The sequence below is a fragment of the Ciconia boyciana genome, chromosome 3 (genome assembly GCF_034638445.1).
Source record: "Ciconia boyciana chromosome 3, ASM3463844v1, whole genome shotgun sequence".
NCBI classification, from domain to species: Eukaryota; Metazoa; Chordata; class Aves; order Ciconiiformes; family Ciconiidae; genus Ciconia; species Ciconia boyciana.
Genome location: NC_132936.1, coordinates 26651672 through 26679629, shown reverse-complemented (window position 1 = coordinate 26679629; position 27958 = coordinate 26651672). Strand labels below are relative to the sequence as shown.

The window sequence follows — 27958 nt, the reverse complement described above, 5'->3', positions numbered from 1 at the left end:
CTTCCCACCCCCTGGGTCTGTCCAGCCTGTCTGCCACTGTTGTCTGTGCAAGACCTATCGTGAAGCAGAGCCCGATTCCTGGCCAGAGCTGTGGTACTGCACATTAACAAACATTATTAACAAGCAACAAGTGGTGCAGGTGTTCACGGGTGAAAAGCTACTGCGATCCAACCGAGCTGGTGGTGTGTTGCGTTGGAACAAGCACGAATCGATTCTAACACATTTTAGCCGCACCAAAAAAAAAAGACAAGTTGTTTTCTTTTCGTTGAGTGTTTCTCACACAAATCCTTTTGTCAAGAACTTAAAACCACACTCATAGCCTTTTTGTAGGCAGTCCCTGTTAACCAAGTTACAAACATAAAAGTGAGGAAAAAATTGAACAAGTAGACAGGACAGAAAAGTTGAATGAGCACTGGCTCTTCTTATTTTAATGAAGAAATATTTCAAGTTAATATCAGTGCATATTTAGAAATAGCATGTGATACTCCCAATGCCAAATACATCAGCAAATTACAGTTTCAAAACTTTATAAATTAATGGCAAGAAAAAAAATAATTAAGATTAACATCGAGAATAAGGTTCAAAATAAACATCCTGTTTGTTTGTTGCACTGCGTCAATTATATTCCTGGTACTTAAACAGCAAGAGAGATCCAATATTTTGTGGTAATTAGGCTCTCCAAAATAGCAGTTATTTTTCTACAAATGAATTAAGCAGTTTGCATTTATTTTTGATGTATAATTAAATGTTATTCTTAGCTGTTACAAAGAAATTTAGTCATATCAGAGTAAAATTTAATTCCATGATTGAAAATCACACTAACATAGGAACACTGCTTTCTGGTTATACCCACCGGAAACAGTCAGCTGAGAATAGGAAGAACTACATGTGAGCACATTTGGCTATTACGTAAAATGGCTTTTTTTTTCCTGGTTTCACAGCCTCATAACAATACTGTTTTTCAACATTGTTCCCAGTCATTGTTTTTAAAATGGTTCATCAACATATCCTGAATCAATCACCGATATAAATAACTCCAGTGACAAAATCCATTATGGAAGGACACAGAGCTGCAAACTGAAAGTTGTACCCAATGATTTTAAGGTGGAACTGTAATTACTCTATAAAATTCTGAAAAAAACCCCCAAAACAAAACAAAACAAACAAAACAAAACAAAACCAAAAAAACCCCCCACACAGTAAAAGCAGTATCTTTAATTAACTGGCAATGGTGGAATCTGAAAAACTGAGTTACAATTTTAAGAGACATTTAACTCACAATGGACTAATGCAAGACAAATCGCACTGAAGCTAGAAAGATGCACATTTAAAGCTTGCAAGTGTGATATAAAAATATTTTCTAGTTCTTTCATTTTGATACAGGGAGTCCAATTCCCTAATGGAAGAAGATAAAGTACATCCTCTTTCCTACCCCATCGCTGTACATATAGACTATTCCCTTGATATCAGGAAATGGTGCTTCCCCAACAGAAATACCAGCCATGGGAATCGCAGACTTTCTGGAAGTAAGGGTTTGTTGATTTGCCTTTTTAAAGTATATTTTCAAGCAGGTGAAACACTGGTAGGATATGCATTTCTTTCACTGCTAGTCTAGTGTGCAAATAGTATACATCAACCCTGTAACTTCCATCCAACTGCAGTCTGCATCGCGTAGAATCATTTGAGAATCTAGTGTGATATTACAGCACAGAGATGACTGCCAGATTATGAAACATCAGGATAAATCAGATTAGTAGGAAAAGGCACATGCTTCGGAGTTAGCAGGAACATCTGAAGGTTCCTCGTTACCATACCCTTACGCTCCTGAAGTTACAGTAATTCTGTGCATTACCCAAACGACAGAGTTTGCTTCCAGAAAATCGTGAGGTAACAGGAAACTTCTGCTTATGGCACGTACACACGAAAGGTCTGTGAGCTCAGCTGACACTCTCGAGGCGCTAGGGATAACGCAGACAACAAGGTAGGCTACAGTCTGGTTAGGCCAGAAACAAAAACTTAACATTTCATTATACTGCATTCATTCCTTTTATGCACAAATACAGGGTGCGCAAAATAAGCTGTTTGCTCTGTAAAATTTAACATTTTGCATACGTAAAATAATCAGCTAATACTGCAATATAATAAAAAATCATGCACTAGATAAACAGAGCTTCTTCCCCATGAACAGTAGTTCTCAGGAACGTTTTATTCTGCTTCAGGTAACATCTCATGATTTGCCAGCTTACATAGTCCCTTTTAAAGAACACAGTATTTAGCTAAGACTGAAAAGCAAAATTAAAAAAAAAAGAAAGTTTTGATTTTAGTTGCGATACAGCTGGGATAGATGCAACTGAGCTGCTGCAATGCACCAAAGAGTAACAAAAATTCAACATGAATATCAGAAGAATAAATATATACCCTAAATTAATCTCTGTAAATACATTCACAGGTCCACTTAAGACACCCTTATGCGTAACTCATACTTCATCAAATCTGCAGATAGAGATGGATGTTAGTTCATGGGGAAAGCAATTTATCATACGACTCAGTTTATCTGTCATTATTCCAGCAAAAATCAGTAGCAAATTTGAAAATCTACATTTATTTTCCCCAGACCAACCACACAGAGGCTTAAGTCACAAATTCTATTATTTCCAATGTTTGATCAATAAGGCTTTATTTACACTTTTTTACTATAAAGTCAGGAAAAAGTTTGGTGCAATGTGCAAGAAAAGACTGCACATTTCACTGATTGGAGACTAACATCTGCTTACGGTTTAATGCTAACCCACAGGCAGCCAATTAAAGTCCCATATATCCATGTTTTTACATAAAGTTTCCTTCCAGATTCTGTCAGAAGCATACTAGCAGTCAGGCCACCTAAAAACAGCAAAGATGGCAAAGTTTTCTTGAGGCTTAGTTTGGAATGAACACTTTTTCCAGGGAACTTATTTCTTCTTTTAGAATCCTTCGCATCATAAAACTCTATTAGTAACCTACAAGCAGACAAAAGGAGATGGTCAAAGTTATGCATTAGTGTAAGAAGTTTTAAGCAACTTACTTTCATCCAATAACCGCTTCACACATTATTTAACAAACAATAGCAGCTCATCTATAACAAGTTTAAGCAATCAGTATGCCTTAAGAATATGATATTCAAAGTAACATTGCATGTCACTGAGTACTCAACCTGAACCTTTGTGAGCAATAAAAGCAGATTTTCCAGAGGGACCAATTTTAACACGGAATATAAAAGTTGAAAAGAATCCTTTTCATTCAGCATTTAGCAAATAAGCCCAGAGTACTGGGCAATATTGTAGGACAAAATAGCACACAGTTAATCATTGAACACTGAAGGCCAGGGGGAATTATCATCATGAAATAAACTAATAACAAACATGCAGGAGTAAAATGCTACACCATAGGTTTAGTAGTGATTTTTTTCTCCTATTTTTGAAAACCAGTAATAAATGGATTTGAAAATTCTAGGGTTTTGTTTTAAGTATCTCTAAATTCACCTGACAGACTGCTTTGGTCCCAGGAAAGATGTTCTAGTCAACAGGAGTCTACAATGAGACATAGATGATCAGGGTTCAGTTTTGCTGGTCTTCATCAGAAGACTACCTGTGGGCTGGGTCACTGGGCAGCCTTTTATTTTATCTATCAGTTACTTGTCTATAAAATGAAATTCAGACTTTCTTGCCTCTCAGAAGTGAAGAAAATAAAAATTACTTAGCCATCCTAAACTTCTAAGACACTTTAGTAATAGTGCCATGTTTACAGATAGTCATGTTAATTTTTACATGGATTCAAAGATCACCACACAAATTAAGTTGTTTTTTACTTCCATGGAGTGCGAGACTGGTAGAACAATTTTAAAGCAGAACATACCTGAAGAACCAGGGAAATTTCTCTCTCACACAATGTATTCAAGGATTTAGAAAGTAAAGAGATTCAGCTCCCTTAAGCTGGACTTCAGATGTGGCAAACTAAACCATCATCTCTCAAACAATACTTAAACTCCACAATTAACAACACTTAAACTCCACATTTAGGTAGAAGGTCCCCCAGGATCTGTTGCATATGCTCACTAGCAACCTTATCTGGAGATGCTGGAGAGAGCCAGGCACTTTAGGTCTGCCATGATTTAAAGATGGACAGATGAAACTTCTACTTCACCTAATTTCCCCAGTGAAGGCAGGGATCTTGGGGTTACTTGTGTTTTTATCCAATCACTGTCTGGTGGAAGATGCATAAACGATTTTGGCAGAAAAGATTAGATCAAGACCTGCTCCTTTTTAACTCTAACCTAACGCTGATTACGAGGCTAGAATCAAACTGCTTTCTGCTTGCTTGCCTACCGCGGGCATCTTACATTTCTGGCTGTGCACAACTCAGATTCAAGAAGATAAATGGAGAGTATTCAGATGAATATGAGTCTTGCCTGGAACATGGATTCACAGCTCTTCAGTCTAAGGTCTAAAACCCATGAATCCCAACCTCCTGAGCAAAAGCTTTAACCACAAGGGTATTATTCAAAATATGCACAGGAGTACCAACACCACCTCTCTTCAGAGAGCCCTACAGCTTGCACTGCTGGTAACACAGAAATCACGGGTATATCGGTTAATATAAAAAGACAGCTTCTTTAACCAGAAAGTTCTGCACATTGTTACTTACTTATCTTTTATTTCAAAACGTTCATGAAGCCACCTTCTCATATACATCTGCTCTTCTGGAATGTCCTTCAGTTCAATTCGATCAATGAAAATATGAACTCTCGGGCATTCCTTGCAAAGAAACTCTAAAAAGAGAGCAAACCAACAAGACTGAGTTACAAAAACACTGTGGGGCATTTATTTGTCTACTATACACCAAAAATCTGACCTCATAGCTGTAAGTGCTTTGGAAGCCTAACTTCAGTTTTCAAAAGCCTCCCCTCTTTATGTTTAGATCCTGAGCACTTCACTGAACTTAGAAGCCATATAGCCTACACACTTTTGAAATGGTGGCCCATTATCATGTGCAGCATGGGAAAATTGTTCTAAAATGCACCCTACTAACTGTAAAATGCTGTGCTTGAAAATCTTCTACCTCAGCAGCAATCTACTCATTCTGTAGTGTGGGATGCAGTAACTTTGATGTCATAACTTTATCCAGCCTGCAGTTTTGATTAAAGTTAGCAAGGCTCTTTGATTGTCCTTTTTGAAATCTAAATTTTGTTTGCTCCTGGATGACAAAATCAGAATTACAGTGATTTCCCAAAGCAGCTCCAGGAGGAAGTGGGCTTCAGTTTAAGTAATAACCTATAATTAAGAAGTACAATAGGGCAAAAGACTCCGAACAAAATGCTGCTTTCCATTTTGCATTCCTTCATTTTTCTTCTGTCTTACAAAGCTCGAGACAGCCCTATTGCAACCCCCCTCCCCCATTTCCTCAATTTGTCCCTAGAAAAATTTAGCAAGCAAGCATTAAGCCAATTACAAACAAAACTCCATTACTCAAATAGCCTTGTGGGATTTCTTACAACTAACAAGTGGTAAAAATACTGCACATGCAATGAAAAACCCACCAGTATTTGTTTATTAATAATAATTTGCATTTATCAGTAGCAAGGGGTATCGTAGTAATCACAGCGTCCCTGTACAGAGATGCATGATGTGAGGATGGAAATCCTTTGAAATTTGGACAATCTTCATATTTTGAAAAGGGACCAGAAGTGCCTTCCTACAATACAGGCAGGCAACAAATGTAACACAGACTGGGTGGTCCCTTTAGGTTGTTGACATTTTTTGGGCAGCAGTGCAGATGTACAGAAGACTTTGACCCATAACTGTCAGGGGTATCTTGAGGAATGACTCTGCAAAATAATTGTCACTGCATGTACATCTTTATTACTGTCTGCCAAAGCAGATATCCTCCTATTTGTTTTTCTTCTTTACAGGATTATTTATTTTTAAGGACTTTGCTGTGAAAGCAATCCTTATCATATACTAAAAATTACCTTAAATAAATTTAAAAGCTTGTTCATGCAAATGTGTTTGCGTGCTTGTACAGGGGGAGGGAAGGAGAAGAGATAAAGAGATCAGTAAAGTCTTACAGCATTTTGATGCAGAAATTTGTAAGGTGCTGTGTGCAGTTTTGTTTTGATCTCAGGCAAAGAGTGCCCTTCACTGAACCGCACCGTAGCGTAACGGGAGCAACATGGCCCATGCACCATCAACTGAAGAAACGGCTGAGGGCTCTAACCAGAAACAAGTCCACCTCTTAGCCATGGAGTAGCAAACACAACTGTTGCTAAAAAGTTTCTGGTAAAACAGTCACCTAGCTACCGCTATTAGATGGCAGGCAAGTTAAGCACTTGGAGGTCCAGAATGATGGTTGGTATAGATATTGTCTTCAGGTTTATGTGCAACATTTTTACTAACCACGAAGAAATCAGTGCTCATGTATCTGAAAGCATGTTTTTCCTCTTGGTTTTAATGGTAAGGAAGGATTTTCCAGATCTGTTTCTCTGAGGGTAGTATCCACGTCCCTATATGAAGGTCATTCACTATATGAGCACTTATAAACATACTATTAATATTTTAAAATGACAGACGTATTATCCATGTCTTAAATGCTTATAATGTTCACTGATGTACAAATCCTCTTTTTGAGTGGCATTACCTATTAAGTGGAACATTCTAAAAATATGCAAAACTGTATCTAGAAAACAAATGCCCGGAAGCCAGATGATATGGTCATTTTTGTACTAGACTCCCATAAAAGCATCTATGCTATGCATATTCAGCTAGGGCTGAAGATCTAGCTTTAAAAGATATTTGAAACATTCTGTGCATTGTATAGTGTACGTTTCTTTTGCTTCATAGCACATAGGTTGTTCTGTATAGGAACAAACAACTCTTTCCTGATGTTATTTATAATCTCAGTTATAAGTTATTTAGGAAAATTATAAACCAAGCAAAATTCTAAGTTAGATGAGATAGCATTATTAATAGCTATATGGTATTTTAAAAAATAATGTTATGCTGCTTAAAAAAATATTGATATTTAGTCATTTAAAGACAGCAACAGAGTACATTATCAGTAATAAGCTCTAGTTAACAAAACAAGACTTAAGTATGTTAACTTAAGTATGACTTAAGTCATACTTAAGTATGTTAACTATACTTATGTATGTTACATACATACTTATGTATGTAACTATACTTAAGTATGTTAACAAGACTTAAGTATGTTAACAAAACAAGACTTTAAGTAAAATAAGACTTAAGTATTTCGAAAGACCTTCCCCCACCAAAGTTGAAAGTAGCAACTCTACAAATCTGCTTAGAAAGCAAAAAACCCTCCACAAATATCTAAGCATTGCTGCTGGTTTTCTACCTTATGCCCAAGTTCCAAAGCAAGCTGATTCTTATTATTTCCCACACTGTCTTCTTCAGCCAGTCTAAACTGAGTCTCCATATGTGCCGATCCTAAAACTTCATCTGAATTTCCCACCTTTGTAAATCCCAATGCCCTTCTCCACAGCCTTAGCCTCCCTTGCAGTCTAAGATCTAGTACAGTCTTGCCGAAGGCTGTGTGATCTGCAACTGCAGGTGCTCCTCTAGAGACGATCATGATTCCCACCCATTGATTCAAGGCCTTTTTATCCAAAGCCTGGGCATCCAGGACATCTGCAGATGACATTGTAATGCATGCAATCAAACTAGTCAGGGAATCTGACTAGTCTTTAATTATCCAATTCATGTCAGGATTTAATGCCACTAATCCTTTTTTTTTTTTTTTTTTAGATGCACAGTGTCACTGCAATCCCATAAGAACACCAGTGGATAAGAACAATATACAGAGAGGTTGTTTTTGAGAAGAAACAGCTGGATTTTATCACCACAACCTCTAAAGGTTTGTGGTGGTCCCATGACCCTTAATTTCACATTAGCTTAACTCTCAAAAGACTTATGTAATTAAGCTAAGAAACAAAATCTTATTGAAGCAATTTATTATGTGCAAATTACATCCAACTTCAGGGACACTAGCCCTTAAGGCCAACATCTGACAGGCTTTTCAGATCCCTAAACTTGCCAGAATTTGTTATAATTAACAGCAGGAACAAGCAAGCCTGAACTTTCCTTCCAAAGACAAAATGTAAGTGCAAATCATGCGTTATACTCAAACATTATATTGGGGACAGCATTAGTCAATGAAGAACTGAGTATGATTTGGGGTAAATGAACACTAACAACTTGTGTGAGAGCCAAGTGGACTGATGGTTGTGTGGGAGATAATTTCCTAATAAAACTTTCTATCTGGCTAAATAGGAGATACAAGTGCAGCATGTTTATAATGCTTCTAGTGACCAACCACAGCAGAAGGAAGGAATTGAAAATAATAAGGTGGATCGAGCATTTTTTGGTCTTAAACTGTAACATTGTGGCCCTCCTTCTGCGGGACAGGATTCACACTAACACAGAACTGAAGGATTCAGTGCAGAATTGGGATTAATGAACAGGGTGCAACAGTCTCCAGGAAAGGAATCGGATCCAGAGTTTTTAATGGCAAACAAATGTATCGGGAGGGTGTTTTGCTTGCTGGGGCTTCCACAAAATTCTACTAGTTTTCAACTCCTCACCTTCAAAAGCCAAATAATTGTTTTGAATTATCAGCATTACCAGGGAAAGTGAGTGAAGGAGAGAAGCTCCAAAGCACAGACATACCTTTAACTGAGAAGGGACATCCAAACGGCCTCAGACCACCTTCCCCTTAATGCTACCACAGAAGTTCATTCCACCACTCCAAATTATTTGCCTTGCCCCTTAAGCAAGTTGTGACAGTGGCGTTACACTTAAACAGATATTCCAGTTTTCAATTACTAATGAAGTCTATTTTTATATGCACTTTAAATACGACAGCAATAAAGTAGCTCAGATTTCATCCTCCTACATCAGCTCTTTTACTGCAACGTAATTATTGCCAAAGTCCTTCAAAATTAAGAAAGGACAAACTGAAGCATGACATAGTTGTGCCCACTTAAAGAGCCCCAATTCTCTCCTGATTTCAGTAATGTTTGTGATAAATTGAAAGTGATATCACAGGAAACTGAAATCTGAATAACGTATATTTATTCTAAGTAACTAGTATTTCAAACATGTAAGAATAGGTCTTGTCAGTAACAGAAGATTGCATGTTGTGGTGCATATAGTTTTACAGGCAAAACCATGATAGCAAAGACATTCCTCTCTGAACTGTAGATGCCTTCTCCACTTTTTAAATTTTCATTAGTCTGTACTTAAGTGTTCAGCTAACAAAGCAGTTTGTAAACTATTTCCTCCTCAAAGAAATAAATCCTATCTCTCCAATTTACTTCGTACACCAAATTAACAATCAATTGGCAAAACAAACATAAATTTAAGTGCCACGTTGTTTCTCTGCTTCACGCTTTCCGTCACCTCAAGTTGAGCTGACAGGAAACTATTTCACAGCTTGCTCTAACAAAATAGAGCAGTGGTACAGCAAAGCAGCACTAGACGGGAAAGCAAACATCCAGGGTATGGTGAAGGTTGTTTAGGCGGGTTAATCTGGGGAGCAGTGGAGGAGCGGGCGGCACTGGTACCTGCTGGTACTGCTGATGTAGGGAAGCACGGAGGGATGTTCTGCAGACTAAATTCAAGCTTGCAGCCAGGAGACAAGCCTGGGACATGAGGAATAGCACTCTCAGAAATACTGCCAATCCCCTGTGCAAGGCCTGAGATGCATGCAGAGATCAGAGCCTCCATGCACCCACGAGGGACACAGCATAGGGAGTAAGCACCTTAGGAGCTGGGGGACCTTTTGAGACAAGAGAAATGGGACACACCTGAATCATTAAGGTACTAGCAATGAAAACTGAAAAGGTCTTACACAGCATTTCAACTAGCAGTTGGGGAAAGTGAAAGGTCAGGAAAAGCAACCTGTTCAGACTGACATAACGTATGAGGTGGATGTGGCTAAAATTCAATGTGAGGGCAAAATTCAGAAGTGTCTCTGTACCAACATGAGAAGCCTAAACATGAAGACAGGAAAACAAGAATTACTGGCACCAAGAGATTACAATCCCTGTAAGGCAGGTATCCCAGTAACCTTGAAGTAGCGTGCAATGTTACTGGGCTACCAGATTTATAGGAATGACAGAATAGGATGTACAGGTGAGGAAATAGTAGCGTGCATGAAAGATTATATGAAGTATAATAGCTTTATATAATAAAGAGACAGAGCACAATGACATCCTTGTGGATGGAAATCCCAGACTCTAATAAAATGTATAATAGATAGATATATTAAATGACTTCCTGATAAGTTTGATAATAGTGATCAGAAACTGTGAAGCCAGACTGAGAGCTGGAAGTTCAGGACTGGTAGCAGGAGTGTGAGATTCCAGCTACGTTTACTGAACTGCATCAATGCTTCCATCAGGATGGGGGGGGGGGAAGGAGGGGATGGGGAGGAGAGAGGAAAAATAAAGATTGTTTCCTGGAACAACTAGTTTCAAAACCCACAAGAAAAGATGCCATTCCTGATGTGGTCTTGAGTGGTGCACAGCGTTAGTGAGAAGTGCTCTGCAACCACACTACAATTAATTTCAGCATTGTAGAGAAAGAGTCTACAGCACACAAACGCACACTTAAAGGAACTATGTAAGGGGGGGGGGGGGGGGGGTGTCAAAACACCCTAAAAGAAACAGTCCAAAAGGAGGCAGCCTAGAGGCTGTTAAAAAACCCCTAAATACCAAACCCCAGAAAAACTTGTATTAGAAACCCAGGTAAAAGATGTGTAGCTCTGCAAAAGAAAAAGTCTGGGTGGGTCTGAAACCCACCTGGTGTGGCTTAATGGGAAAATTAAGGAGGCTACCACTATATTCCTACCTTCTTTCCTTTGAGGAATGGAAAGCTTGTCCAAATAAGGAAAAGCCACAAAACTGCTCATGTCAAATGTAAACATAAAATTAAGAGGACTAAAAAGGAACTTGAAAAATGCAAAGGATGCTCTAACAATTTTAACTTTCTGGAATATATCAAAAGAAATAAACCAGCTAAGGCACTGGTGGGACTGCTACATGACAAAGGTGTGAAGAGCAGCACTCATGGTAAAGTATAAGCCCATGCAAGAGAAGCTCAAATATTTGTTTGCATTATTCTTTCTTGCTGAAAATGTTTGATTCCTACACCCATTGCATTCTTTGTACCAGATTGCTCAAAGGAACTAGATCAATAAGTAAACAGACAGAAAGTATTAGACTAAATAAACAAGTTAGATGTCAGGAAGTCACCAAAACCAGACAGCATTCATCCAAAAGCTCTCAAATGTGGAATTTAAAAACAAAGATGTGTAACCTATCATCACAAACAGCCATTGTGCCAGAAAAACCGGGAGTTTCCCTTCTACATACGAGGGCTTTAGAATTGATGCTGGGAAATATAAACCAGAGAGTCTTACATCCCTGAGTAAGACAGCACAGTCTATAATAAGATCACTAAGCACAGAGATAATTACAGTCCTTTGGAAAAGAGTTGGTGTGGATTCTGTAAAGGGAAATCCTGTCTCACCAATTCACTGGATTTCTACAACAGTGTCAAGGAGCAGGCAAAGGGGATTCACTGAACATGATATATTTGAATTTTCATAAAGCCTCTGACAGGGTTCCACACTGAAAGATATTAAAGAAATTAAGCTGCCATGGGATTAGAGGAAATGATGTTTTATAGACCGAAAGCTGCTTAAAGGAGAGGAAGCAAATGGAATGACTTAATGGTCACTTTTCAGGATGGAAAAGACCCAGCAATTGGGGTCCTCCAGGAATCGAAACTAGGACTGGTTTTATTCTGTATCATGACTGAAGAGCTGCAGAAGGCAGCAAACAGTGAACCCTCCAGTTTTTCACATCTTTTTCAGAAGCTCCTAAGCTCTTTTGGGTAGTCAAATGCTGGCTGAACTCCAAAAGGACCTCAAAGCTGAGCCAACAGGGTGAAAATGTGGCAGCTGAGCTTCAGCGTAAACAAACATGGGGAAAAATAACGGAAACCTTGATTACACGATGCTTAACTTGGAATTGGTGGTTACATTTTGGGAGTCGCTGACCCTTCTCTGAAACCGTCCTCTCAATTGTGCAGCAGCAGTCCTAAATCCCCCCAAATACTGGGCAGCATCAGCAAGGACATTGAGAACAGGGCAAAGTGAGTCACTTTGCAGATATATAAAAAGATTGTGAATCCACATTTTAAATACCATGTACAGTTCTGGTCTCTATATCTCAAGGAGAATGTAGTGGACTTAGAAAAGGCCAACTAAAACATTTACGGAGAAAAAGCACCTGCATTATAAACAAGGATGGATTAAAAAGGCCGAATTTTCAGTTTGGAGAAGGGAAGCAGAGGGAAGGATATGACAGCTTAAAAAAAAAAAATCCTGAAGATGGCAGGTAAGAACTACAGCTCAACAAATCCTGAAAATTCAAAGGTAAATAATCACATATCTGTACCTTCCTAAAGATGCCCAGATTTAAAGAATCTTTAAAAATTATTATTAGAAAATGGTACATATATTTTTCTATACAGGTATTAGCAGTGGAGAGCAGCAGAGTGTCGTTGTAAGCTGTCTTGCTGAAACAAGATGGTATTTGATGAAGACCCATAGTACTTGCACATTGTAGTTCACTGAAACAATCTTCAAGTGGCTTTAATCTGTTATTCTAACAGATGCATTCTGGCCTTCGTACTGCTCTATAACAATTTGTGAATATTGTATGTTGGCCAAGTTAGCAGAAGGTTTCCTACAAAAGCATAACAGTTTTGATCAACACGCTGCCAGCAACAGAACCTGGATCATGTTAGGTCTGTGGATTACACCTAAAGGGTCCTCCACTGCCAGTAACTGAAAAGAAGCAAATTTAGGAGATATTTGTGTCTTCCTTGGAACATTTTTAAAGTTTCAGAAGTGGAAAAAAAAGTTGAACTGTGCAATTAAAAAAAGGGCAAGAAAGGATACAAGGATTGGACCAGTTCAAAACAATGCTCTCTCTAGAAAATAAACAGGATCTGTTAGGAACTATGCCAGCACTGCTAGTATTGATGTTTTTGCCTTTCCTTCAGACAGTCTGTTTTGATAAACAGAGAACAGTACCACAAACAGTGTAGAAGAAAAGGACACTGATGCACAAAAAAAGCAAAAATAAACAAACACAGGCTCTCAAAGCAGCAACATATTTCTGGCCAAACCTGACAGTGTGAAGAAATTAAAGTTGTTTTTGTTATCCTCAGGGTTTAGATACACTTTTGCATAAAGATCAGGAGTTCCTCGAGCTGTTGTACATAAATGCTGCCTAGGGAGCTGAATGTTTCCTCTCACATGTGCACGAGGCCCAGGGTGCAGGGTAATTTTATGGATCTCCAGTGTAAATACTTTCAAAATCCTCTTTGTGTAGCAGAGGTTTTCTGATGACTGTGTGCTTTCTGATCACAAATTCCCAAAGGGAAGCTACAGATACCTACCTTCAGTAGGAGCTGCTTGAGAATAACTGAGATACACAAGGTCCTACTTTACAGTCAGAGGAACACACACTCTGGGCTCAAAGGGAAGCTGAAGGGGGTTATTACCCCCATCGAGGGGGTGTTATTAACACACAGAGGCAGTGCCCACAGTTGTTTTTGATTTGGGAAAAGGAAGAATCATTTCTCCTTGCCTTATTCTTACACTCCTCCTTAGGCATCCGAGTTTGGTTGTTGGTGGAGACAAGAAACTGAGTTACAGGGACTCCAAATAGAGTAATCTTTATGTCCTTGTTTTGAGATACGTAAAGAAACAGAGGTGCTACTCATGCTCAGACTGATCTTCATTTTCTCTGATTTTTGGAGTCCCATGAAGAACTACAGCAAGGCCTGCACACATTCCCAGAAACTGTTCTTCAGTGAAATGTTGTTTTCGAGCAGAAGTACAATGTTTAATTGTTACAGTATGGAAATACTTTGCATTCACCCAGACCAACCTATCTGCAGAATATTGATGCATATATCCACATCTGTGTTCAAAGTGCCATTTCAAATAAGTCATCCACAAATTAACAGATAGGTTTTCATGTTACTCAAACTACTTTTAATGGGAAATTACAGGGGTTCCAAAATGAGAGATCTAGTCCTATGGAAGACAAGTGAAAATGCATTCAGTTTAAAACTGAAAGATAGTTTACCTACTTTGTGGTACCTGGTGAAATCATGTTATTAAAAAAGTTGTATTTTAATATTTTTGCACAAAATAAGACCAGAGTTTTCCTTTCAAGGAAAAACATATGCTAGAATATCACAGAACTATGTTGCCAACTAGTGTTATCGAAATTCCTCCAAATATTTCAATGGAAAATTTATATTTTGAAATATGAAAGGTAGTTACTTAAATTTTGCTTGAACAGATGCGGAATGACAAGTTCTTGATGTGAGATTTACTATACATGTTAAAAAGCTATCCCACACGATGCAAATTTCACCAATGCTGATGTCCAGCCTCAGTTCTAATCTACATACTTTCTTCAGTTGCTCTAAAATAATTGCCATTTACTTTTCAATATTCTTTCACGTAGTAAGAACATGACAGCTAGCAGAGATCTGAACAGATTACTAGTCATTTCATCACTATAAATCTTACTTAGGACTGTTTTACATTCCTGTTACTGTTTATCAGTTTATTAATTTAAGTTTTTAATTCTTTCAACATATCTATAACCATTTCCTTGTGATCATTCTTTGGACCTTGAAAGACAATGGATGTGATCAAATTTGGGCCACAGTCCAGACAAAGACTGGTTTCTATTGCTCCAGTTTCTCTTCTGTTGTCCTGTACTTCACTGTCTAACTGGGTCCTAACAAAAGTGCAAGCACTTGGAAAAGTGTAATTTCCCCTAGGGAAGTTAGGCCAGTCTGACCTCCTCAAATTATACTGATCAAAGTGATGTACAGATTTTCAGAAATGCACACATACACATGCTTTCAAAGTGTTTGTTCTGGAATTGATATACAGCAGAGTCAATAATTCTCAGGAATTCCTCTGACTTCTCTAAGACAGAGTCTACATGTACTTGCTATTTTTATTCAGTGTTTATCATTGTCACATGCTGCTATTTCACACACTCTTTCATCTACAATGGCCAGATAAATACCATCTGGTTATGTTAAAGCCTTCAGGCAGAATAATAAAGATATAGATGTGTACATAATGGTCTTTCAGGTGCAAGAATGACAACAGTTCCCACGTCCCATGAGACCTGCCCCTTAACACCAGGCAAAGCTGGATGTGAACACTTAGGACATTCATTCAGAAGGGGGGAAAAATAGGTTCTCATTCTTTCTTCCCAAGCTTATTTCTACTTTTTATGTAATGACAGTGTAGTAAAACAATATCATCAAATCCAGCACAAGAGTTTCTCCCCCTCCTTTTCCCCTTCTAAATAGTTATTCCAAATTCAGTACCTGAGATGCACTTCAGCTGTGCTGCAGTGCCCATATGATTATTTGCATCTTATTCCAATGACCACAAATAAATATTGCCTAGCAGCATGATCCTCCCTTAGCAGGACCATCACATTCTGTCATTAATGATCTGGACAAACCACCTTCAGTAGTGAGAGGGGAGAAATCTGTCAGAAATCGCTATTCTTTGGAAAGGCTGCCATGTGCAGGACAAGCTTCCACTGGAAACATACCAAGATCCAAACTTGTTGGAAAGAAAAGGAATGAATAACGAATAAATGGTAGGAAAAAAAATTGCATCCATTGGTCACAACTGGACGTGAAGCAATAGCGGAAAGCAACATCCCTGTCTAAAGCTAATCTAATCTTAGTCCCCGTCTAAGACTAATCAAATTTGATGTCTTCTAAACAAACAATTTGCAGCTGGAAAGTGCCAACAAAACATTAAAATGCATAAATAGTGGCAAAGTTCAACACATTTGAAAGGATATAGTATAATAATTTGCCTGCTCTAAAAAGGTACCATGTTATCAGGTGTGCCTGGCATTCAACGTTTTTCTCAAAGTACTAATGCAGAAAGGATGGTGAATGTCTATTTTCCAGTTGCTAGGATACTATGTTTTGTTTTAATCCTGTTAAGCAAGTCAACATTATGATATTTAAGCCTGCTGGACTGAAGAAAAAAAAAAAACCAACAAACAACCAATTTTTCTAAGAAAGGCTATTTACACTGAGTTCCATATTACAAAATTTAACATGCAATTCATTTTTTTCTTCAGAATTTTTTTCCCATTTACAGTTTACTAACACAATTTCTCAGATAAAGCGTGGTAGTACTACTCACAGTCACTAAAACGTTCCTTTTAACCTGCTCTGTTTACTACTGGAGACAGCAGCCAAGAGCTGACCATATCCCTGGGTAAGTATGGGTTTTTCCAGAAGTGGCACAGGCTCTTCTGAGGAATTGAGATTTATAGAACTGAAAGTAAAATGCATTTCAGGAAACACATTATATCTGTGTGGAATTCAGATTTCATTCGCATGGGAAATGTCATACTATGGGAAATACAGTCCTCATGTAAAGTTGTGTTTATCAGAAGTTTGTTTTCCATGCAATAAATTTCAATCAGAGTTGCTGGATTGAAAAAGACACGTCAACCTTATCTTTTAAAAATTACCAGGATTGCACTGCCATTTTATTCCAATGAGAATGAAAAATAAAATTCTCATTCAGCACTGACACAAATATGAAATGTTCATATGAAATGCACACATGAAAATGACATTTTATAACTCATTTTAGTACTGTAAAAGAGCAATAATGCTAAAAAATCTCAAATGCATAACAACGCGTAATTCAATTCGTGTTGTTATATTCCTGAACAGACCAATTGTTGGACTTCTGCATAACAAATGGTGAAATGATCTTGACCTTTAGAACAGAGATTGTTTTTCTTCCACTTTGTGTCTGGAGGGCCTAGAAGAATGACAACTATGTTCCACACTGTAATTTATAAAGTGTCCTTAATCTACATAATTTATATTATATGGAATACATGTGACTGCCATAATAGCATGGAATGCCCTGGATGGATATTTCATTTATCTGCTCTGTAATGCATAACAACTGGTTGGCTGCACTTCATTCTGTGTTACTGCCTTTGTTTTTAGCCAAGGCTGAGACAGTAACTACCCCAGCCCTAACAGTAAGGGTGGCTGAAAGATACACCTGGACTGCCTGCTGTAGAGTCTCCAAAGGTTGGATGTGGAATAGCCACCCCAAACCATCTGATTACCACTTGACACCAGACACACGAAACAGCCAACAGGGAAATTCAGTTTGTTGGTTCCCTTTCCATAATTATATCATGCTTCATGCAAACTGGAAGGTTCAATAGGTGAAGAGGTCTTACAAGGAATTTGAACATTTGCCATGTTATCATTAGGTAATGACATTTTAATAGTTTAATTAACCATCAGGCAGTGAGAAGTCCAGCATGAGAATGGTTGAAACTGCCTCATAATTAAGTCACGAAACAAGATATGCTGCAGGGAAGGGGAAACAATCCTATTTGTTTTGAAGGGGGTCTTGAAAAGGGTTGGGTGACAGGACAAGAGGGAGGCTGCCCAGTCTTCAAAGGAGTCTGTAAGAGGGTCATAAGGTATTTAAAAAAAAAATTAAAAACTTGAAATAATAACATCTGTAAAATCAAGTTCAAAAGAAAATTATAAATAAAAAATGTTAAATCATTAAAAGCACTTTTGATATTTAGCCATAAAAAATGCCTGTTGGGAACAAAACATACATAAAATAAAACCATCCTAAGACCTTACAGTACAACACAAGTGTTAATACACAGTGTTAACAGTTTTGTTGCTCAACTATCCAGAAGAATTTTAAACAGGGTGAAAATGTAAAAATAGACAATTCCAGAGTTTCTAAGCAACTAGCACCTGGAAGGAGTTCATGTGAACTTTACACCACCTCAAGGAGTTACACCTACTAAAGTGACATGGAAACAGCCGCATTACAAACTATTTCTAGCAGCAGAAGGAAGAAGTCCCAGTGATGCTGGGCCAGCTGAGGACCAGGGAGTTAGCCAAGAAGTTCCCTGCAGGTCCCTCAGCCAACACTGATTCCTTGCCCAAAAGTTTGAACAGCTCTGTGGAACTACTGTGGCTTTTTTTTCTACTTGGTATCAGCAGTGCAAAGACTCAGAAGTACCACTTTGAGCCAGCTTGCAGCAGACAGTCATGCACAGATATGGCTGAGTAACATATCAACTACAACTGGAAAGAAAGATGATGTCTGGCCCTCCAGTGACAGTGCAGGTAAATGAATTACTTAAAAAAAAAAAAAATCAATCCACCACCAAGCATGAGCAAAAACCAGCAAACCCTGAAGCTCTCTGTCCCAGAGTTTTCCCCAACAGAAACCCCAGAACTTATTTTCTGGTTAGATCACTGGAGGAACATACAAATAATTTACTCCATTCTCTTAAGGTGCTGTAGATGGTTTAAAATACTACAGGAAGTGAACCCACTTGCATAAAATGCTGTTAAATGTTTGTAAGGTTACTGGGTATGTGTAGCAATTTGAAAATTGCCAGTAAAATACTATTACTACACATTTTCCCTTTAAAAAACATGCATTTCAGCAATTAGATCACATGTACACATATGGAGCACAGCAGAGGAAAAGAGAGAATTTATGATGATGCCAAATCCCAGTGCTAGAAGAAACGTGAAGGTAAATGGCACCTGCTGCCTATGGTCCCAAGTTCATTTTAACTCCAAAAAGCACTTGTGTGCAAATTTGACTACAGAAATATTCTCTGCGTGGAATAGGGAAGGAGAGGGCAGGAATGTCACAGGTAACTATTGTAAGGCCTAGTCACTGATGAACGATGCCCTACCAAGGTATGGTAAGATGACTGAAGCACTGTGGAGATTATCTTCAGAGCATTACAAAGCACCTGAAGTTGGTTCTGTATATTAACAAGCATATGGCTGTAGCATGTCTAATATACGTCAACTCACCTGTCATAGATGGTGCCAGTTTTCTTTGCCCTTTGTGGTCCACAGTACCTTCATAAGCTACAGTCACATCATACACTGCATCCAGATAGTCTTTCATTGTGTCAACGGCTACATGAGTTGCCTTCACGCGTGGCGTTAGCACATGCTTTAAGATAGCAAGTCCTAGAGGGGAGGGGAAAAAAAATCATTATAGTGTTTGAAACTAAACTGGACTACATTCACAAAAGGATCATCACATCAAGGAACTTCAGCACCCCCACTCAAAATCACAAAAGGTTTATTTTTAATCTCAATTCTCAATTAGGAGAGAGAGCATGTGCATGTGCCCACTGCGTATGCTCTGCTGAGCACGTGTAGAAGATGAAACAGAAATCCTAAAGGATATTGATGACAAAAAGGCTGCTCAACAAAAGAGTCCTGTTTACAGCTCCTGCTCTAGAAAGAGTGGTGGTTTTAATGTGGCTCATAAGTGATGAAACAGCACTTCTCTTTACGTTTGTCCAACTGAGGTAAAAAAAAAGAGCAAATTAACTGAGAAATACTAAACACACAGGACATCGCCTCCTGAAATTGTGTATCAGAAACAGATTTGGTAGGTGAGCCATAAGCACAAATAATTTTAAGCACGCCTAATGCTCATCCAGCATTTTACTTCCAAAGGACAAACCAATTTTGTCAGCATACTGATCCTAATACTGCCCAATGGTAACAAAAAAGTGGTTATCTTAAACTACACATGCTTAAACAGGATGCTACATTTCTCCAAAGCTATCATGCTATCAGAAATTTCAATATATGTTATTTTCTACTATAGATTCTAACTTTCCCTGCTTTTGCTTCCTTCTGCTAATGGCACATTCTGGGGCATAGGATATGGTTACTCTGAGGGTCCTCACTTTGGGGAAGGACAGGGGAAAGCAGTTAGACTCAAGAGAGCTTCAGCCCACTGCAATGACTTGCTGCTACAGAAAATGAGACATTCCACTTTATCCTTGCAGTTGTTTCCATGACTGCTCTTTTCTGCATGCTTGTTCCTGCTGCTAAACTTACATTGCTCTGGCACCCCCCTCCCACCAGCTGATTCAACTCACCATCCCAGCAAAAAATTAAGCAGGGAGGGAAAAAATATAGCACCAAGAACCGACAGCAAGGAGGAAACCTTCTCTGTTTCCCTGTGAACAACCTATTACAATTGGCTTGGCTACTAACAAATCCATAGTCATAGAAATCAACTGTTGTCCTTAACCATCCAGGTCAAGACACAGAGATTGGTATGTCAAGGACACAAGAACGTCAGGTTTAATACCACTCCACAAGTCTTAACAACAGTATTTTATATCCATGTTTGCTTCAGCTGACCACTTCCACCTAGAGCATACTTAAGAACAAACAAATACACTGGGCTCGAAAGTATAAACTTTATTCTATTTCCAGAATTTTAATATACAATTACTTTCAAAATGAGAACAAACAAACAAAAAACCTTCCTAAACCTTTCCATGATCTGAACACAGCTCTACCACACTTACTTGAAAGTGCTTCTAGGAAAAAAAGGCATATTATGCAAAAAATTTTCACTATCTTGCTACAAGATGTGTATCTTTCTCAAAGAGAAGTATCAGAATAAAATTGCAATTATTCCTTTCTAGCCTTATTTTTCATTGGCTTATTCTTCAGTCCAGTTTTAAAGAACCATCCATTGGTGCTATTGGTTCCTGATAGATGAAGCAGAAATTCTTCTAAACCAAAGTATTGTGGTATTGCTTTTGGTATCTCCCTGCTTGCAAAATCAATTCCAAAGATATTACATTATGTCCTGATTTTGTACTGAACTTCTCTCCCTTGTGGGCAAAGCATACTTTGATCTTAAATTATGAAAATATTTACTGAACACTGTAAGATAATGCTAGTTTCTAAACAGCTCTAACATTTTTATAGTTGAAAATTTCAGTATAAATAATTATCTTGATTTCTTAATATTTGCTAAGAATCTCCTTGTCTGAACACAGAGATAAAAGGTTATTTACTAGCGTTCCTTCTGAAGTCATTGTTCTAAGCTTTACCGGCAATAGCGATAACTGTCTATGCAAAATGTTATATGGATCATGTAAATATTTTGAAGCATAACATGGTGGTAGTGTTTTCTTAGCTTGTGAACTGTTACATCAAACAGCTAATTATGTTATGTTTCCAAATGTTTACTCTGTAAATGAAGCACTGAATATTCTAGTGTTGTGTCAGCAACGATATTAGTGTGGACATTCCACTCAACACAACTCTTGCTGATCCAAATTCCCAAACATATTCTAAAAACAGTCATTCCTTTCCTGCCCAACTCATCTTCCCCTTAACCAAACTATTACTGTGGGGAAGAAAAAGGGAAAGCAGGCTTCAGTGAGAACTGAATCCTCTAGACAAATTAATTTAGGTATCTAAGACTATTTGGCGCTGAGTTTTTTGAATCCATGGCCAGTTCTGGTGATGAAGATGGTCAGTGACAATCTGTGAAATGCAACTGTAGAATAAGCCCCTCTTACTCCACGTGCTACCAGTGAACTCTTGAAGGTTTAGGTACAAAATGAGTATGCATCTAATTAAAATCAATAAAGAAAGTCCATAATCCATTATTCAGAAACACTCCAGTGCATGACAAACATGCAGCAACAACAGGAGTTCAGCACATCCTTTTAAAGAATCTGTTTTATATAAAACATTAACCACACATTCTTGCAATTACTTGATCTTTACTAAAATCAACAAAACAGAATTTAGACCCAAGTAGTTACAGTATAGTTACCTTGGCAAACCGCCTGCATCCAATTCACAAAAAGTGTGCTTAAACTGTTTTTAATGTTGTGCAATACTAAGTTAGGACTCCGTCAAAGTATTTGAGGTCATGAGATTTTATTTTAAATACCAAAGAAAATTAACTAGATGTCTAATATGTAATACTCTACCTTAAAATGCTATAGCTTTGCTCTTCTATGTTAGCTAACTTTTAAATGATAAACAGACTAAAAAAAAAATGAAAATAATGTGAAAATCTGAAGAAATACGGTGAGCAATGTTACTTCAAATATCATCCGTTTACTAGACTACAGTAAGATGTAAGATGCAGAATCACTTCAGAAAGTCTGTAAGAAAACTGAACGGAAATGAAGTAAGGTTTTAGTTTGGGAAGTACAAAGACCCAAATCATTAACGTCTATAGTACTGAATTTTTCATCTAAATACAAAGGAACAAAAACCACCAAACAAAACATCATTTATCTAACCTCTCAGGGTGAAATTACATATATAATAGCTGAGTACAACTCAATGGAGAAGATCTCTCTTCCTCTTCCCTTCATCCAAGCCAAAACTCACAGAGCTGTTCAGTTCAGGCAGGCCATCTACATTTTCAGACTTGGATTCCATTAGTCACATTTGTACCCCTGACATGTGCACACACCACATTTTTAAATGACAACAATAAAAAAACCATCTCTAAATTAAGAATACCCTACACGTATTACATTTGCATTACCACATTTCATCAACAAAAGTTACATGCTCAGTGAAAGTGGATGTCAGAATTAGTTTGAGGGTTTTTTCCCTGCTATAAAACCACGTCATTTGACAGTAATACAAAAACTGAAAGCAGAGTGAAAAACAATTAATTGATTTCAATACCAATTAGGTCTTTCTTTCCTTATTTTTCCTTTTTTGTGTGTATGTGTGTGCAGGAGTGATATTAGACTGAAAGCTTTGCAGTTACCTGGGGTGTCCCAAGTACTCACCCAACACAGAGCTCCCACCAGCCTTCTGGAATGCCCTCAGTGACCGAAGCCTTACTTATTGAAACCAGAGTCCAGAGTTAGACTTATAAAATGACATCTGGTGGGAGAGCTCATCCATTTGTATGCTAGTATTCCATCAACTTACATAAACAGGACTCAGCTGATGACAGTATTAAAAAATTGCATGCTCTTGTAAAAGGTGTTTTCTGTTACCATGAACTAAAGTACAAGAAATACAAGTAATCCCCTCAAGAAGAGTATGTAGTAGCTTCTTGCTTTCCTACACTTAATTGCCTAAGGACAACTTTTAATAACAGAAATCCTTTCTTCATCTTAATGATACGTCTCTCAAATGCTACTCAAGGTATCCGCACCCCCCCCCCCCCCCTTTTTTAAGATTATATCCTCCTTTCCACATCTCACTGTGCACTTTTACATCAAGCTTGCTTACATGAAAGTGTGTGGAAAAAGTATCACCAAAAGTATTTTCTTTAGAGACAGTTCCAAATAACAGTTATGGATATTAAATACTTCAGATTGCTTTAAAATACAATCTAAAACCAATGCCAAGATCTAGAAGGGAAACATTTTCGATTAGCTCAGTTGAAATACCTTTTTTACATGACCTGTAAAAGCAATTTTGAGATAAGCATATCCTGCACGTACAAACATCTTAGCAGAAAACATGATACTATTCAAGATAAACTTAGCATTAAAAAACATTTACATTTGCAACTTTTCTACGTAAAAACAAGGGAGATAATAAATGAATACCTGAAATGTTTGCTTGATTAAATGACCTTTGTTAGAAATCAAACATTAATACAAAATTCCATAAATGCCTTTTACCAGGGAAGATTGTTTTGTCTTCATTCAGCAAAAGCAAGCCAAGTTAAATTCAACAAGCTTCTTACCCCTTTCTCTTTGACTTTTCAGAGTTAGTAACATTAGGAGTAGGAGGGCTTTGGATTATTCCTATTTATTTTAAAATTTTTAAAATGCCATTTCTTAACATTTGGGTAGAATTCATATTCTACTAAACCTGAGAAATTTGTGGTTGTTTGGAACATTATAGAGGTCTAACTACTAGAAAATTATCAGAAATCTATACATATATATTTTGGGAACATATAAATGGAACAAATTTATACTAGAAGATGGTACAAAATAATAATCATGTATTTTGTGGGTTTTATAGAAATTTTGTTCTACAGTCCAGTACCATTTAAAAGACCCAGAGTTAAAAGATTTACAGTTTGAAATAAATACATAAAATAAAAATTATCCCTTCTAACATTATGACAAGATTAGAGCTATATCCCTATGAAAATATGAGTGCCACCTACATATTATAATTCCCTGGACTCAGCAACTGAAGCCCACTTACTAGTGTGGAAGAACCGCTGCACTTTTAAGATGCCTAAACTAATACATCGGAGCCTAAAAGGGGTCACCAATGTGTAAGTCAACTGAATTAACGCATCAGATTTTGAAGACAGGAATCACGTTAGCTGACTACTCCTGTACAATGGAAAACTAAAGTGAACTCTAAGCTAAGATTACTGACTATATATTTAAATATTGGAAACTGGAAGGCAAAAGCTCAGGAGACAAGGGGCAACACACATGCTGTCACATTCTTAGATCTTTGAGAGAGTAGAGGAAGAAATATTTAATTTGATTATGAGAATCTTACAAGATGGCCCATTAGAAACACAGGAGTCACCAACCATACTGAAATATTGAGAAAGAGAGAGCCCATCACGGTAGCAATTGCTGGAATCATCTCACACAGCCACCTACTTCCCATCAAGAGATGTCAGCTAGGTGTATCAGGTTCAAATTCAGCTACATGGTACATATCCCTGTCTGCTGGGAAGTGGGGGCTTTCATTTGCCTCTGACAGAAATGAGAAAACCTGACACATGTATTCAACTGATGTTCTGGCAACATTGCTTACATGGTTTGCTGTGGCTGTGAAACCCCAGCAAATATTGATATTTTGGCCAACAAAGATAAATACTGGCTTAATTTTCTCAACTCCACAGGATTTAACTTGTTCTATGAGTAACTCCTGCATTAATCCTACCACAAATAACCAAACAACGTAGTTTTAGAGAGGTAATGTTTGCTTTTGTTTTTAAACTTTGGGAAGCACATTTTTCCTTCCCCAACGCAATCAAACAAATGTATTTTGAGTTTAAAATGCTTCCTGTTCTATCCTGGGTAAGAATCTGATCTGATTGCAATTTTCTGCCACTTGTAAAATGTGTAGAATGAGTGATCTTCAGTTTCTGAAGGTACTAGCATTACCCTTAGATGACAATGTTCTCAGTTCATCACCATAAAACCACGATCCCTGGAAGTAAGCAACTTTCTGTATCTCATTGAATACAATTGTGGACAGAACTTATAATAGAGTTCACATTAATTCGAATAGAGTTTTGCTGTGTCAGATCTATCAGTGCTGAAGGCTGATATGCATGTGTCAGTCTCCAACATGAAAACCATGAACATTAATGCCCTAATTTTATCAATTTTACCTCTACATGTTTTTGGCATTCTTTGGTTTTAATAAACAAAACACTGGCAGTACCTTCAACTTGAACTTGGCAAAGTAGCTAATGACAAATTTGAAAGACCAGTCCATGGATTTAATTTTTTACTGTATAATATCCTGTAATTCTTTCTAAAAATAGTGCGAAAGTACACAGTCTACTCCTTCCCTAGAAGTTTCTCTGTGCTTTATAGCCTTCAGTCTCAACTTACTCATACCCAGATCTATTTGATCTACCCTGTGTGTTTGATTTGCCTGTGTTTCAGAAAGAGGAAAACCATCTGCTCTTTCTAGGAGTCAAGATTTTGTTTAGAACCCAAGTCTTATGGCAGAACAAACTGTAACATGATGTATTATCAGTATTTTAAAAAGTTGCCTGTCTTTCAAGGATGACCTCAATCACTGTTAAATTTTTTTACTGTTTGATATCCTTCCCTCCTATTCATAGACAGATAAGATTTATTTATATATTCATATCAATGAGGAAAGACATAATAGTTGAAATCAGCAATGCCAAAATACTCCTTTGGATGTCAACCTAAGCCTTTTTTTTTTTTTTAAATTTCTTTTTGTTGAACTGGTCCTAGGACAAATTGTAAAGAGGCAGTAACTGTGTCCAAAACTGGTGTTTACTTAAAAAGAACATCAAGATACGAGATGCAGATCATCAGCTGGTCACACAAAGACCAGGTAATTAAGTTCAGCTCAATAATTCTGCTTAAACCAATGAACCTTCTCTAGAAGAGAATCCAGCCCATGGAGAGTAAAAGCACAAAACCCACAAAATCTTTTCATACTTCCTCTCTGTAAAACTACTAAAACAAACACACACACTTATGTCAAAAACAGTATTTCTGACAGCATGATAAACATGAGTTATGCTTGTGCTCTAGGAATAGCTTTGTTATCTTTGGGTACAATATCTCTGGTCCTAACGTCAATTTGAAGTTTAATTCTTCTTCACTTTTTCCAATTTTAATTCTTCACTTTTTCCAATATTACACTTGTGCTATTTTCTCAACATAAAATTGTGCAAAAATGTAGGAAAAAAATTACTATAAAGCTTATATTTCAAGGTATAAAACAAACAAAAAAATTCCCCTACATGTCTGTAAAGCCAACACTGAAGCACTGTGCTCTGTAACAAATATACTAAGATGACAAGACTAAATTATTAGACTTTTTATATCCCCAAGAGGAATGAAGTGCAAATTTTAAATTATAAGTTTCAGTAAGCCCTCATTCCTCTGACTGGCAGAACTACTGGGCACTACTACCTTTCCTCAAACTGTAGGAAATAAGAAGCCTCTGGGATCTTTCAGACAAGCATGCAATTGTGTGTTTTTTAGTTCAGCTCAGCAGGGTCACATAACAGCCCTCACATGCTTATAAGGAGCATGGCCAGCACTCAAACTACATGCGACCGACTGGCGAGGTGTTTGGTCATGGCTCCCATGCTGCAGCCCCAGCACGCGGCCAGCGGCCAGGACTGTGGTGGCACTGGGGCTGCCGGGTGGAAGCCGCAAGCCGGTGCCAGCAGCACTGCACAGCAGCGTGGGGGGACCCCGGGGAGTCATTGTCATCTCCTGCCGGCAGCCGTGCAGAGTTCCCTGTCCTCGCAGCTCCCCGATGTACTGGTATGTGACTCGTGGCTCTTAGTTGTCAGAGTAGTTTGGTACGCAGCTTTCAGTGTCAGCCATCCCATGCTTGTACGAGCCATGCTCTAATTCAAGTGAACATCAATCTTTGCATGAACATGCAGGGGAGCAGGGTCCCATGCAGACTGCTTCCTATTCTCTCCATATAAAAAGTTGAGGAGAGACCAACAACAAAAGAATTTAGCAGTGGGGAAAAGCAGATCAAGAGGATTCTGCACTCGAACTGGAGATGCTTCTTGTTTAATAACAATTTGTCTTGAGAGTTTTTAAAAGGAGTAGCCCTTACAAAATAAAAGCAGACCAATACTGGACAGAGCACTAGAAGAAACAAACAGGTGCTCTGAAAGTACAAAAGCAGTGTTTTACTGTTTTGCAGACTGTAGAGCTATAATTAAGAGGTTTATTAAAATAATAATAATGACAGTGACAGCCCTTTCTTTTCCCTGAAAAAGGAGGAGAGAGGAAAAAACTGTCAAACACCGCCTCTGAACTCTCAAAGAACCGCAACCTAAATGAAACATTTGACTTTCGTTTCCGACAGGAAACTGAAGTGATGAATAAATACATTATGACTTAAGCTCTCCTGCTCATACACGCAAGCAGATTCCGTTCTTCCCAAGGAGGAGAAGAAAAGCATGTATCCTTTTGGACAAGAACTAACAATACTTAATAGCTTGATGATATCAACAGGCTGATTCACAGACTTGTGAATTCATTTCAGTGTGTCACAGAAATGAATTTACCAGACCTATTTGGTATTCTTTGTTTACCTTCAGAGTGAATTATTTCACTTTTGGTCAACAGGAAAAAACAAAACCAGGAAACATGTTCACTGAACTGTTGGACTTAAAAATTTATGTGTATTGTGCATATGATGTGAGAAAAGATGAAAAAGCTTAGGACCCTTAGATTTTTTGCAAGCCTTTCCAAAGA

The 27958-nt window shown here is 37.8% G+C and overlaps 1 protein-coding gene across 2 annotated transcripts in view; it reads right to left on the bottom strand.

The window, feature by feature from the left end:
• Window positions 1–401: 401 nt before the first annotated feature.
• Window positions 402–27958, bottom strand: part of AGPAT5 (1-acylglycerol-3-phosphate O-acyltransferase 5) — a 59941-nt gene continuing 32384 nt past the window's right edge. The window contains exons 6-9 of one of the 2 annotated variants that reach the window (XM_072855151.1): window positions 19032–19193; window positions 4681–4804; window positions 3519–3566; window positions 402–2996 (exon numbers count right to left, since the gene is read on the bottom strand). In XM_072855151.1, coding sequence (XP_072711252.1) covers window positions 2771–2996; window positions 3519–3566; window positions 4681–4804; window positions 19032–19193 — 560 coding nt within the window. In that variant the 3' untranslated portion in view covers window positions 402–2770. The remainder of the gene's footprint in view (window positions 2997–3518; window positions 3567–4680; window positions 4805–19031; window positions 19194–27958) is intronic. The other variant, XM_072855152.1, reaches the window with a different exon arrangement.